We start from the raw sequence: 14567 nt of genomic DNA, 5'->3' as shown, positions 1-14567 counted from the left end.
ATTTCATCAGAGGCACGCCTCCACGACTGCGCGTCACGACACAAGTCTTCCAACTTCTCCTGTGCTGCGTTCAAGTTCCGTTGGAAAATTAGACGTTTGCACTCCATCTTTCTGAGGATTTAGACACAGCTTGATATCCCGCAAACTGACATTTTTGGAAGAAGACTTGAGAATACGGAAGACGTCACTGATGACTAAAAGTGGAACTTTTGAGCTGTCTATTGATTAAAATATGAAATTCTGCAATTAGCGTTTTTTCTTTACTGCGCTGTGTGATTTCTGTGAATAAGAACAACTGTCAAACAGCTCCGGGATGACCATTACCATGCAACAGTGGCTGAGGAATTTAAAACGCAATTTAAACGCACTAACTTTATTACTGTAATACTTTAATAGCCTAAATCTCGAGGCTTAAGAGGAACACTTAAGGCCTCCTCAGCGATTAGAACACGCGGGCCAATCATGTCCTGTATATATCATCGTATCCCCGCCCAGAAACTATGTTCTTTTCATCCTATTAACGCAGAACGGCCCACAAAGCGTGCTGCCTTTGGCAGATACAGCCCTTGCATCCACTTTGCACTGCCTTTAATCACTACCTAATAATCAATCATTGGTAAGCACGGGGTATTTTTTTTTATGTTATCCACGCAACTGTCTGCATGTCAGTGGGATTTAACTACGTTTCCCCTTTAACCCTTGCAAACACGCTCTATCCAGGTAAATAATGCAAGACTGTTATTATTATTCATGGGCAATGGAGAGAAATTTTCTCCTAAGGTTACTCCGGGTTTTCAGGCATAGCAACTACCACGTTGCAACTGTAGCCTACTGCTACTAAAGCCAGTAAAAAAGGAGATCACAGACTGGACCAAGGAGAATACATAGCGTTTGCTATCATATCTTCCAAGATCTCAGTGTCTAAGAATTTACTGCTGGAATGCTGAGCTTTGCTTTGTCAGCAAAATACCTCCAGTTTTCTTCAAGCAAAACTATGTTTAATTGAAACTTTAGCAGGTTTGCTTTCAAGGCAGGAGCTTTTACCAGTCCATCTGCCACTCACTATAGTCATAGGCATCATTTTATCTTTCACTTATTTGACACACTTAGGATACTGATACAGTCACCAATTTGATCATGTGAATATCTTTGAAAGCCAGTCTGCCAACTTTGTTTGGAGGCTGTGCAAGACTGAAGACGGACATCTACTGGCAGAGTTTGGTACTGTAATCTCTAAAACAAAGGCGGCGCAGGCTCTTACGGCTACATCAAGTCAGTGCTGTCACTCGGAGCCACCTCAAAAGAGGCAGCTTACATCTTTGAGACAGATTCTATATCGCAGGTTAGCCATGGGTGTCACAACATACTGAGTTATATTAAGCATTTTAAAGAGAAGGTCAGTGTGTTATTTGACCTAAGTGCAGCAATCATATATAAAATGTTTGTGTTCGTGTAGATTCTTGCACATCATGCACACACGCAGACACAACGACAACAAACAGGAATCAAACAGGAATTCAGTGCACAAATAGTCAGACGGTACGTCTTATATCTATCTTTCCAATGCTGTCTTGAAGCCCTGAGAAAATACTGCCCCCTGACCTGGCTGGCATGGCCACAATGAAACAGCATGAAAGATGGGCTGGAATGCCATTGGAGAAAGCAGGGGTTCAACACCACTGGCACAGAGAGGGCTTAGGAAATGTGGAGAGCCCCCCCCCCCCCTATTTTTTTGGGGGGGAGAAGTGTACTTGTGAGAGAACTCTTAAGCAGCACAATTCTGAGGTGATGTCTGGCCCCATTCAGCTACAGTAAAACAAAAAGGACTGTGTTTTGTTAGACAAGCTTTATGGGTCTTTTATTAACTGTGTGGGAAGTTTAGTCCCGTAGCTTTTACACTTTGGTGAGATTAAAGTTGGGAGAATGGGTTGAGATCACTCTTTTGGCAGGAATGCTTCGGCAAAGAGGCGTCTTGCTGCTTGGACAAATGCTCAGTTTTGTCTGCAGTATATTTAGTGCTCCTCTGGTTTAACCAAAGGAAGGAATGGCATGTTGAAATGCATTTATTTCGATAGAATTCATTTTGTTTAAGCTTAGTAAAGTTCAAGACTAATATCTGTTTTATTTTAACTGCAAGTAAGGGGTAAGGTTTGCTCTTCAGATGTATTGCTAAGGGATAACAAACAATAAATTTTCGAATCAATTCATTTCAGATGTTTACTCATAAAGAAATTCAAAACGAGCATTTTTTGGTAGTGTTTTCTTGCGTTTATCTCATCCCCTCCTATCCACTCCTCCGCTGACCCTATTCTCACCCTCGCCGCACACTCATATATCCAACAGGCCGGCTCACCCCCTGCCCCAACACTGTGCTGGAACTGTTCTAAAGCTGTCAAAACACCCAGCTTCTCACACTCCCTGTGTCCACACAGAGTTCGCTTTAAGTGCACACCCTCCCAAAACTCTAACAAACACACACACTCTTAACAAAAAAACAGCCTATGCAACCTATTCACTGACACAAGTAGGTCAGAGCTCCAGTGGGTCTTGCAAACAGTCCACCATCACCCTGGAACTGATAACGATATCAAAGATTAAATTCTACCTTCGGCACTGACTCACACACACATATCAAAGCACACACACCAGCAAACATTACACTCCATATGTGGATCTACAGGATGAGAGCATTCACTTGTGTGTCTAGCGGGATGATTTTGTCATACAATTTTGTTTTAGAGGTGAGGGACAAGAAAAAAAAATGTGGCATTTGCTTCTCTGGGAAGAAAATTCAGATATGAAAGGTCAAAGGTGAATCTGGAGTAAGTGAACGTTAGTGAAACGAGCTTGTGGGAAACTGGCATTTCTACAGTACATGATTGATGGTGGGAAAATATTGAAAAAAAAAAGCTCATAAATTCAAATATGTCAGTTTTTTTTATTCCCACTGTTAAGCTCTGTCTCTTTTTTCTCTCTTTCCCTCACACAGACACACACATACACAGAGTGGCATGGAGAAGTGGCTGAGTGTTGCCAGAGCCGGCACCCTGGCATGAAATAGAGTGTGTTTTGTAACAGCCGGCCTATTTGGCGATGGGCGATGGCACAGTGTGAGTTTACGTGAAAAACATTTAACGCTAGATAAGGCCTGAGACAAAGTATAAAATGAGGCAGACAGGCAAGGGCGCAAAAGAGGAAGTGAGGGAGAGAGGCTGGAGGAATTGTTTACTTGCGAAGTTATCAGTAATATGCCTTATCATGAGCCAGCTGGAAAACTACATGTGTGGGACCAGTGGTCATTGCTTTATTACACGCTAATGAAGACAAGTCACTGCACTGCTTGTGACCGAACGAGTGAAACCTTTAAAGAAAGCGACAATTGATTGGTCAGAAGATATTATAGACTATTAAAATGCTTAAATGGTGTTTTGTGTTAGGGAGACATAGTTATCTTTTATGCCTTGTAAAACAAAAACTAAAAAACAACAGCTATATTTAAACGCACACACACACACACATACACACACACAAACACACACACACAAACACACACCATGTTGCTTGATTCAGACACGTTAGCATTTTTGAGACTGTTTTTTTTTTTCTTTTACATGCACACTCGACCACCCCCTCAGTCTCTGGAAGGAATAAATATAGACTAATTTGTTTGAGCTGCTAAATTGCTAAAGTTCAAGTTCTGCAGCAGACCCAATATAAGAGGTAAAACTTTCTGTTGACATACTTGTCTGCAGCTATTATTCCCCCAGTGTCATAACATGTGGGCCGGCAGCTTGTTGAGTCTGACTGCTTGGCTGCAGAAAAATGTTCAACGACTTTAATACAGATATATTTCCAGGTCAAGTTTGTGCTGTTGATGCTGGTGGGCCATGATGGTTGAATATGTTGGGAATGTGAAGTGTCTTTAGGACAGGGCGAGAGGCTGGGAAAAGGAAAGAGGAGGAGGGCGGCACCACTGAGGGTTTATTGTGGGGAGAGAGGGGAAGGTCTCTTTGTTTAACTGCCTGCTGTCTGTCTGAGAATAAACAGACCTCTGATTATGATATTAATGCCAACTTAAATGTTTCACAGTGTGGTGCCTGGCTTTCGCAATGAAGTGCCTGGAGTGAAAAAGAACACGGTGCTGTATATTCCTCGCTGTCCTCAACTAGCAGCCCTAGAGTGCCAAAATGACCCAGTTAGAGCAATGCGGCATCTAGCGCACCCAACCACAACCCCATAGCCCATCGCAACCACCGGCAGATCATATTCAAGTCAAGTTACTCAAGTCTCTCTGTGGATATAGTGTCTTTGGCACAGCCTCAAGTACCCAGTACTCAGTTCTAAGTAAAAACACTTCAGTGGCAAATTCCAGTGATTCCATCGGCTTTGTGTTTGCTGAATCGTTTTCTTGTTTTAAATTCCTTGCTTGTAAGCCTATTTTATCCAAAATCACAGCCAGAGACAAAACAGCAGTGAGTGATAGCCAAGGTGGATATGGGGTTTTGACATGCAGAAGAGTGAAAAAGTAAATTCTTGAGTGGCACAAACCTTCTGCGATAAAGACAGACTATGCATCTGCCTTTGAAGTTATGTACTTCCTGCATTCTGACTTTGGGGGATTGAGGTTGCACAGGCATGGCTTGCTGAGCTCCAGTGCATGCAGTAACAGATAAAGATTTACAAAAAAAAAGTTGGCTTTTGGTTCAATTCAGGTTTACAGGAGTATGTGCACGGACAGACAAACAGCCTCCCTGATGCTCTAAAAAGGCAACCTTAAGATCATATATGAATGCAAGGAAATACACATGTACACTCTCTGCTGGACAGACACACAGGTCAACGGAGGTGCCTCTTAAGCTGTAGCTGTCAAGTGCCAGGGCTAATCGTATTAAGGCTCTCTTCAGCCGTTGGTCCGAACTCTTAAAGTGATAGTTCAGTTTGGTGGAAACTTAGCCCTATTTCTAACCTAAACATATCTGTACAACCTGGGTGTTTTTTAATTTTACCAGGGCTGGCAGCTTTTTATATAAGGCGTCTCTCAGAAAACCTGAGCACAGGTTGATACATAAAGAGTCCTTTTTACTAATTTGTGATAAATGGAGCATATATTATGCTCCAGTAAAAAAAAAAAAGATTACTTTAGTTACCATGACAGGTGATGGCTAAGCCGATTAGGACCCTAAGGATTCATAGGCTGTGCAGGTATCAGAGTATTACACTAGTGGAGATGAGTTAGGTACTTAGGTCAGGGGGGCAGCAGGAAATTATGTGAAGCTGGGGTGTGAGATTCAGGTTAAGGAACGACACAGAGACAGATATGGAAATGGGGATGGAGGCTGGGAAGGAAGTAGGACCAGAGCTGGAGTAACTTCAGAAGCTGAGGGCAGAATTTAGGTTAGCACAGGAAACCAGTGTCAGGAGGCTTTAGCCTTGAAGGAGATTGACTCCTTTAAGCAAGCAACATATTTAGCATGTCATATAATTTAAAAATACACTTAAGAATAGAGAACAGGCCCAGGTTTAGTACACCATGGTTGATATGATTGATTTTTATTCTCCTTCCTGCCTTGAACAAGTTTAGTGTATAATCCATGAAAAATTTTCATTGTCAGCTTGAAATTGATATAATCCTTTTGATATACTGTCTTAGTATGCCCTTTAGTAAATCCATCAGCAGGGATCAGTGATGATCTTATCGGGAATTACTTGGAAAGTGTTGTATATAGGATACTGTGTTACTTAATTTTAATAATATTGTGATGGCAGGGAAAGAGTAAGCAGATCGGTTGTTAGAATTACATTTTTATATCCTTTATAAAAGAGGAAACGCCACCCATTAAACAGGCATGGTGCTGCAGGCGTAGCACTTCTCGGTGATCCGTTGGCACATTTACTTAAAGAGATTCTTTTTTTTCTTTCTGAACAAGTGTTGAACATTAGTGTGAGATTACAAGTCCAAGAGAAACCTTTCTTTATCCTTTATCAAATGGACTAAATATTTGTATTTATTGCATAGGTAACTGTGGTTCACCATGGTTGCCTTGTTGATAGTCACTGCAGTAACAACATTATTTGAGAAATCTATTGGCAGGAATGAGAGAAAATGCCACCAAACACTAGAAATTAATGATGCATTGTAAAAGGGAAAAGTATTTAGTGCTTTGTAATAGTTTTATGGGAAATATTTAGGCTCTCTCAGCCTTAACGCGCCCAGCCAAAATGCATGCGAATGCAGATATTTATGTTGTGCAGAGTGCTATGCACTACACCGGGCATTTAAGAGTTTTATTGACCAGCACTTTACAGCAGATCAAAGGATGGAGTCTCTTTCGCAATACATGCAATCTATAAGTGGGTCTTGACATTTTCCCTACTACCCGTGGTAAGGTTAGAAGTATTAGTGACCTCTCTGAACCACATATAAGACTAAACTTTGGAGTGAGGTTAAGATCAGATAACTAACAAGAAAAGGGGAAGAAGAAGGAAACTGGGCCCTTGAAAACTGCATGAATAAAAAGAAAAAAAAAATATTTTTGATTTTGTTCTTTATCTTGTACAAAAAGAAAAAAAGGTCCAATTCAAACTGCTAGGTTTAAGAATATTTTGAAAATGAACATTAAATTTAATGTTTCAAAGTTCTAAACTTGTGAGACAATAGGACAGAGAAGGGACAGAGGCAAAGGAAATGCTAAAGTTGTGAGGAGAGAGATGTATTTGGCCTCAGCACAGGTCAGTCAGTATTCTCAAAACAGCCTGATCAAACAGAGAACGAAGCCAAGACAAACACCTCTGGACTTCAGTCTGGCACAGAAAAGCAGAACTGTAGGCCCGCCGAGATCACACTCCACAAAGTCAGTACATCAACCCTGCTCACTCTGCAAAATACTGTGTATCAGAGATTCCTAATCTATTTGGCTTGCAAACACCACAGCTTAGGAAATTCTACCTATGAAAGCCCATACCACAGGTCAAACATGTCGGCTGGATTATGAGTTTTCATTATTTTCTTTTAATAATCAAAAATATTCCAACTGCTATGTGTGGCATTTAATTTGTTAAATTGTAAAAACATATAACTTTGTGTGTTCTCTTTTGAAAACTGAAAGATCCTTGTCAAATATTGTAAATGAGCGTGTTAATGTAACATTTCTATGTTTGATATAATGCACATTTTCATCCTCGCTTCCATTTTTCTTGCAATATCCATATTGCTATCAGCCTAATGCAGTATCCATCTGCTTCTATTTAAAAGACACTTGCTTACATAAAGAAACAGATATGAAGATAGAGAGGAGGGGAAGAGCATAAGTGTAAACAGCAACAAAAAAAAAAAAAATCACAGGGAGACTCAGAAATAGTCAGATAGCCACATTACAGAGCACCATGGCATAACAGGAAGGCCCTTTGTTGTGTTTACTTCAAATAACCTGCATATCATTTATCTAGTTGCGCTGCTCTGCAGAGTTCCTCGCATTGTATTAGAATTGAGAAAACAAAACAAAAACAAACGAATTGTTAGGTAAAACCCTTGCATCTCACAGATAAAGCATTTACCTCGATAGCAATGCATTTTTAATTTTATTCAGTTCAGCCCATTGAGTGGGTTTTATAATCCCGAGTGGTCAAAGCATTTTCTCAGGCAGTGCAGGTGGCATGTAATCCGTCAGCTGGCCTGAAATCTCAAAAAAAGAAAAAAAAATCATCAAATGAAGAGATATGATTTTCACCTAAAAGCACTAAATTGGAGTATCCTACACACGCTGCTCGGCTGTATCGCAAAGGAGGTCATCATGCAATCTCCAAATGCAGGAATGTCATTAAATAAGACAGCAAATGTGTGCGCAGAAACAAAGCTGATATCCCGTGTACAGAGGCATCCCAAAATAGTGATGGAAAAATCTATACTAGCGGTTCCTTTTTATTTATTTCCACACCGCTGTGCCATGGCCTGATGATACAACCAGCATGCAATTATCACCACGCACTGTGACCACATGTCATTAATTTGCTAAGCCATAGCACGGCCACACAAGTTTTAATCGTTTGATTAAGGGCGTGGGGTTAGGCTCTTTTGGATGCTCCACCATCAATGATACCAGCTAATCCTAGCCACTTGTGGGCACAGGTCATTTCAACCAAATAAATGTTAAGATGAAGCACAAAGATATTCTCTTTCAAAGATGAAACTAAAAGACAGCTGACCAGAAAACCATAATGGAGCTTAACAAGACTCAAGAAGTCAATATTTTTGTATAACCTGGCCTCTGATGTTGTTGAGTGCATTGCTATTAAGTATGTTGGGCCATTAAACAGGAATGAAGATAATAAAATGATTAAATATTTATGTTAACTCTGGTGATGTATTCCAGTGGGACAGAGAGAGACAGAAACAAAGACCGAGAATATTTCATTGCCAGTCAGTGCAACAATTTCCAAACTGTCTGCTTTAAGAAGACCACAGGTGATAAACCAGATTTTATTGTCTAACCCTTAAATTGTATTTTGTGATCCGCTGTGTCTGACCTCAACCTACATGACTCAGTGTTTTATTGTTTTTCCCCTCAATAGATTTAAATGAAGGAAAAGATCCCTGTATTGCAATAACTAAAAATAGAACATGGCTTAAAATGTCTAGCCACACCACATAATATGTGATGAGTCAATTTCCAATTTTCATGAGGAAACAAACCACAGACACTGCAGTCCTGCATACATCGCGTTTGCTTCTATCAGTTATCATATCTGATTAATTTATTCTGGAGTGTGTGTGTGTGTGTCCTTGACTGTGTGAGAAAGCGAGACAGACAGAGAGCCGAGAGAGCATCAGTCAGACATGCTGCATCATTCTGAAACAGCAAAAAATTGGGCAGCGCTCGAATAAATGGCACGTGGAGGGCGATCACGGGGCAACAATGTGTACGTGTCAAAGAAGACATGCAAGGAAACACCTTAAATACAGCCAACCGCACAAGCACAGGCAAAATTACAGATTAAAAATCCTGTGGTTTCATGGGTGGTTCAGCCAAGACTGAAGCTGGTCTGACCTGGATTAGCAGGAACGGCACCCTTGGGTGTTCTGCTCTCTGAGAATCTGCGTTTGGCTATTACTAGACGAGACAGATACTGTATGTATGTGTCAGTCTGTTTATGTCTATACAGTGTGGTTTGGAAATGTTGGTTTTTGGAGTTTAAAAGCTTCACTGTGTGAGTCATTGTTTCTATATTTGTGGGTCTTGTGTTTGACTGCATTAAAAGATTTTTTGGATGCATCCCTGTGATGGGAAAGCTGCTAGAATGACTAAAGAAATAACTGAAAAATCATCTTTACACTGCAAGTGTCCTCTTTAAAACAAGTGGGGACAGAAATTGAGTGGAGGACAATGCTAAAATGAGCAAATATGTGTGCGAAACTTCAGAGAAACTCTCCTTTTCTTTATGTCACTTTCTGTAACCCAAGGAGAGCTTCTGGCAATGTAGGTGCTAATTGGTTTTTGTTTTTTTCCCCCCCATCCTTAGTTAATGAAAGCCAAATTGCTGTTATGAATGGATAGACAGGCAGGAAAGGAAAGATGTGAAAACAAACAGGAAGATAAGGAGACAGAGTTCCAGGCTTGCAGGCATCGAAAATAAAAGACGCTAGAGATTACTGCTGTGTGAGCAACACGAGCTAGATTTATGGAGCTGCGCGGGCCCATTCGGGCCTGGGAGGTGCTTAGAGCGTCCTGTAGGCGATGCAAGGAGACAGCCACACCCACACAACTCCACACATATACATCAATAGCCAAAAGGCAACCTGTTATGATATGCAATGTCATTTTGTACTGCAGAACACGCGCACTCCAAAACATCATCGCAATTTGGTCAGTCATATGATGCTGGAGCCAGTTCACCAAAAGGGATCGGCTTTCTGCCACAAATGAGAGGAGCAGATGCTAAAGAAAGATTTCCAGGGGTCAAATTGCATACAGCCTTGCACACATGCAAAACTATGCATGCATAATCATGCACAGTTGCACAGGAAGATGTAGTCGTCACAGTGATAGAGCCGTACGACCAGGACACAATCACAACACAAGCATGAACATAAATAGAGACGCAGTACAGCCAAGCCACCAAATGGTGCCACTTGGTCTCGGGAGAATATCTCGCCATCCTTTACTGGATGCACATGCAGACACACACGCACCCAAGTTTCCACACAGCAAAATAGAAACAGGACAACAGGTTACAACGAGCAAGAGATGTGATTAAATAGAGAAATGGAGAAACTATAGCATGGGTTGAGGAGTGTAAAAGCAGAACAATCTATATGTGTCTCTGCATGCCAGACTGTCAGAGCCACTGTTAGCTCACGGCCGTTTCAAATATCAGTCCACTAGTCTTTTTTTTTTTTGGAAGTTTCTTTTCAGCTATAATTTTAGGTGGCCCTAACCTACCTCAGCTCTCTGGTAATCTGTCATTTTGCAGCCACACAATGCAGTGGCAGGCAGCGTTTCCTGCATGACGGGCACTGAATCCAAGGCACATCTGGAAAAGCCAAAATCTAAAAGTTAAAATACCACAAACAAAATGACTTTTGCAGCATAAAACCTTTGAAACCAAAAACCTTAATCGTATTCTTTCAGCAGTGATGTTGTGTAATATGCCTTCCTATCAGTGCAGCGATCTCAGATCTCTAGACACAACCCCTGTCAGCCCCTGGCCTCAATCCAGCCTGGAGCTATCTGAGGAACCACAAATGGACAAAGACACCCTCTCTGAATTCAGCCAGCTCTCTTATCTCCTCTCGTTTGATCGTGTGGTCCTGTCCCACCCCGGTCCGTCCTTGTTGATGATACAACACCTTCTTATCCAAGTCTCGCACAACTAAAACATATTCCCTCACGCACAGACTCTCTGGCCTTGCAAATGTGTGTTTTGCTTCCCGTATGCATCATATAATGTAGACATTCAGTTTTTTGTACAAAAAGAACTTTGTTCAGATGAGCAGTTTCAATCTGTAAAGTAATCGCACCAAGCCACACTCGCAAGTACAAAGAAATCAGCGAGTGCTAGGGACACGGTGCAGCTGATTATCATAAGGCAAATGTTCAACATGTGGAAAGAGATCATTTCTAAAGGGATGTTTTGTTTGTTTTTTGAACAGATTGTGATGAAGAAGAAGAGCCAGTTGTTAACTTATCTGGTTTTTTTCTTTTTTCTTTTCATTTCTTCTAATGAAATCATTCCTTTATCAGCTTCTTGGTTCAAACAGAAAACAGGACAGATCTGAGAAAAAGAAGGGTTCTGCCTTCATGTTTACAATAATATGGAATAGGACTCTGTCAGAATTTCTCATTCTCACTCTCTCAGCCTGCTTTACTCTTTCCTCCATGGCCGAAACCTCTTCGTGTCCCTCTTCTTTGAACTCCTCTCCTTTTTCTTCCCTCTACAGCTCAATTTCTCCTATATTAATTTGATACAATCTGCTTCTCTTCTCTTCTCCCAGCAGACAAAGGCCTATGTTCTTTCTCACTCTGCATTCTGCTCTTGCATACACATTCTTTGCTCACTGACACGCCATTTAAAACAACAACAACAACAACAACCAGAGAAGCAGCCAATAAGAAACAAACTGTACAATTGGCATCGCCAGCACAATCCCTTCTCTTATTCTCTTTTGCCCACCCACCCTCCCTCTCCATCCCACCACCACCACCTCCACCACCACCATGTTTTCTCTGTTCAAAACTTACTAAAGAGGACAAACATCATGTGGTGCTGGGAAAAGAAGACACTGTTGCAGGATGACTGAGTCTCTGTTATATTTTCTCCATTCTGTGTGTGTGAAGAGTTATGTTGAATTCCACCAGCGTGTGTGTGAGCGTCACTTTATTACTAGTTACATCTAATACACCTACCACACACACACATGCACCTCACAGACACCAACTATTCAAATTGTTCTTGAGCCGAGGTGCAGGCTTAAAGCAGACTATTTGTGTGTTTTAGTTCTGTGCATGAGCATGTGCGCGCATGTGACTGTGCATGTGCGTCGTATTGCCCAGATCACACAAAGACACTTCTTCTTATACGATTCCCAGCTGTGTGGACTTGGCGCGCTAGTCAGCCATTCGACAGCCAAGAATGTTTGGTGTGCAACTCTACTGGAAAGCCCCAGTTACCCACACACACTTACTTAAACACACACTCACAAACACATATGCACCGCATCTACTGAGACATCCTACTCCTCTGAGCAGACGCAGGGAAGGGCCTCACCCCAAAAGGAAGAACGGTTCAAATTCCACAGCTGATAGAAAAAACACTGAACAGCGAGGGAAAAGTGGAGGAACTGATGTCAACTTTTGTCACACCATCCCTACACCCACCACATTTTCACCATGCTTCTATTGTGGTTGATGAAGGGGGGGAGGGAGGGTGTTTCGACTGTTGTCAGAGAAACCAGTTTTCTTTCCATGCTTTGGCCAGTAACTGCAGCGAATCACTGTTTGGCTCTGTAGACACTAAGTGACTCCATTCTGCAGCTATTCCTTTAAGCTTGACTCATGTATCCAGACTTCTGCAGGTGGTGAGCACATCTAATTCTGTATTTAACCAAGCTAAGCAAACTAGCAGTTGCAGGGAACATCACCATATGGCAGAAGAAACTGGGATTTACAGTAGAGCACAGCTAAACAAGATGATCTGTGCAGTTCTTCCCCCTTTTTACCACAAAAAGAAAAGTGGGAAGAGTATGAGGTAGAACTTCCACTTGCCAAAAACAAAAACCCAAACTGCCCTTTTAGGTAGGTCACAAAGTTTCATTAGTGCTGTGCAAATCAGTGTTTTTGTGTGTATGTGTGTGTGTGTGTGTGTGGGGGGGGGGGGGTTCTATAGGAAGATCTACAAATAAAAAGATAAAGTAAAATTTCAATTACTTTTCAAGTGTTTGTTCAGTACACCCCCTCTAAGATAACTTATGTAACCTCCCAAAAAGCTTTCGGAGAAGTTCAAAACGGAGGCTATTCTAGTTCAGCCTGCGATATGTCGATAGCGCAATACACTGAACAGCCCAAACTAATTGAATCGTTATGCAACCCTTTGCTGTCTGTCCACATGTGGTCTTGCACTGTGAACTGCTCTGTAGCGAGCATACAGATTAAATGGCATGGCAATACACGTAGCATGTGCAACAATCCCTGTAATCTCCTACCTTTGAAACACATTCGCTTCTGCAATCAGTTCAGGGCTCTTTTATTTCCCCCCTTCGACGTCCACTTTAAGTTCACACCTCTCCGCTGCTCTACTCCATTCGCTTTATTCTGGGCAGCGCTCGTCTCTCGCTTCTCCCCATTAAACTGCAAGGCACAAACAATTGCGATCACTTAAGAGCATTCCTCGGGATGACAACATCTAATCATAACTCACATGCTTTAACACTTGCTCCTCCGGTTCAGCACTTGAAATTCCTCAAATCATCGCTTTCGTTTCGTGTAAAGATCTGCCAGAGCTGACAGAAGAAAAATACTCCCGACTGTTGTAGCCGAGAGACGCCAGGAGAAATGCAATTACACGGAGACTGCTGCATATTGCAAAACCTGCAGACATGCTCTTGTTTGCAGACCCCTGCTATTGTGCTCCGGGATCTGTCTGGGTAGTTGTGAGCCTGTGGTCCTGATGCGAGTTTTTCCACGTCCCTTTGTTGTTTCTGTCACACCTACAAGGAGGGAACACACGGAGGAGGGGAACCTTGCCCCTGCTTTCTTTTGTCTGACTGTTTTTACCCAGCAGAATCATGGCTGAACTACTCTATTTCTTTTTTTTTTTCTTTTTTTAAATTTATTTTATTTTGTTTGTTTCTTAAAATATTACACTTTACGTCGCAGACGTACGAGCGTCTCTGGCATACATTTCATCCTCGTGGCATCAGCCCCGTTTCGATCTTTTCTGTCTTGATTTATATTTCTTCCATTTTTATTTATTTGTAATCCGCCTATAACTAAACAGCATATCCCTAAATAAAAGTGCATTTGCCCTTTGTTCTATCTCACCCGCACTTTTATCTTTTAGTCCCCCGTCTCACCGAATCCCTTGCCAGAAGTTTGGTCCTTGCTGGGGAGTAGACTGTCGCCGCTGTCTCTCTCTCTCTGTCTTCTCCTCCCCTTTCCTTCCCGCGTTGTCTTTCCCAGGCGGTGGCAGAACCCAGTTGTGCTTCACTCCAAACCATCCTGCATGGACAGCACGCCAGCGCTTATCAACGAGCACAGTGATGACTGCATCACTGCTTGTCACAAGCGCCACACCCATCCATTCATAAAGCAAAGCGAGTGCCAGCCTCCAGACCAGACTGCTCGCTGGGTGAGGAGGTAGTAAAACAACCACAGTGCTCCTTAAGGGGAAAATGGCTATAATATTCGTTTAGAAAGTCATGCCTTATATCTCTGTGTCTAAGGTGCTGAATTATGAATTTGTAGCCATTTAAATAAAATAGATCTCACCGTGTGAGTATGAAGTGATGAGTGTTTTACCATAGTAAACGTGATGGTTGGGGAAAAAACGTCAGCACTACGCAAGCATCGTGGTCT

General features: G+C 41.9%; 1 protein-coding gene across 5 annotated transcripts in view; it reads right to left on the bottom strand.

Annotated features, from left to right (window-relative positions):
* rhobtb4 (Rho related BTB domain containing 4) overlaps window positions 1-14300 on the bottom strand; it is a 41096-nt gene extending 26796 nt beyond the window's left edge. The window contains exons 1-2 of one of the 5 annotated variants that reach the window (XM_086314043.1): window positions 14066-14200; window positions 13196-13340 (exon numbers count right to left, since the gene is read on the bottom strand). Coding sequence is in view for 1 of the 5 variants with exons in the window: in XM_086314040.1 (XP_086170166.1) it covers window positions 14066-14289 (224 nt within the window). In the remaining 4 variants the exon portion in view is untranslated. Of the gene's footprint in view, window positions 1-13195; window positions 13341-13410 lie in introns of all 5 variants that reach the window. The other 4 variants (XM_086314042.1, XM_086314044.1, XM_086314045.1 and 1 more) reach the window with 4 other exon arrangements.
* Window positions 14301-14567: the final 267 nt, after the last annotated feature.

Source organism: Aulonocara sp. 'chitande type north' Nkhata Bay, linkage group LG12, assembly GCF_057382095.1.
Source record: "Aulonocara sp. 'chitande type north' Nkhata Bay isolate Kocher_YH1m ecotype deep benthic linkage group LG12, A_spYH_male_GT1.1, whole genome shotgun sequence".
Classification (NCBI taxonomy): domain Eukaryota; kingdom Metazoa; phylum Chordata; class Actinopteri; order Cichliformes; family Cichlidae; genus Aulonocara; species Aulonocara sp. 'chitande type north' Nkhata Bay.
This window is presented reverse-complemented; position numbering and strand designations above follow the sequence as displayed.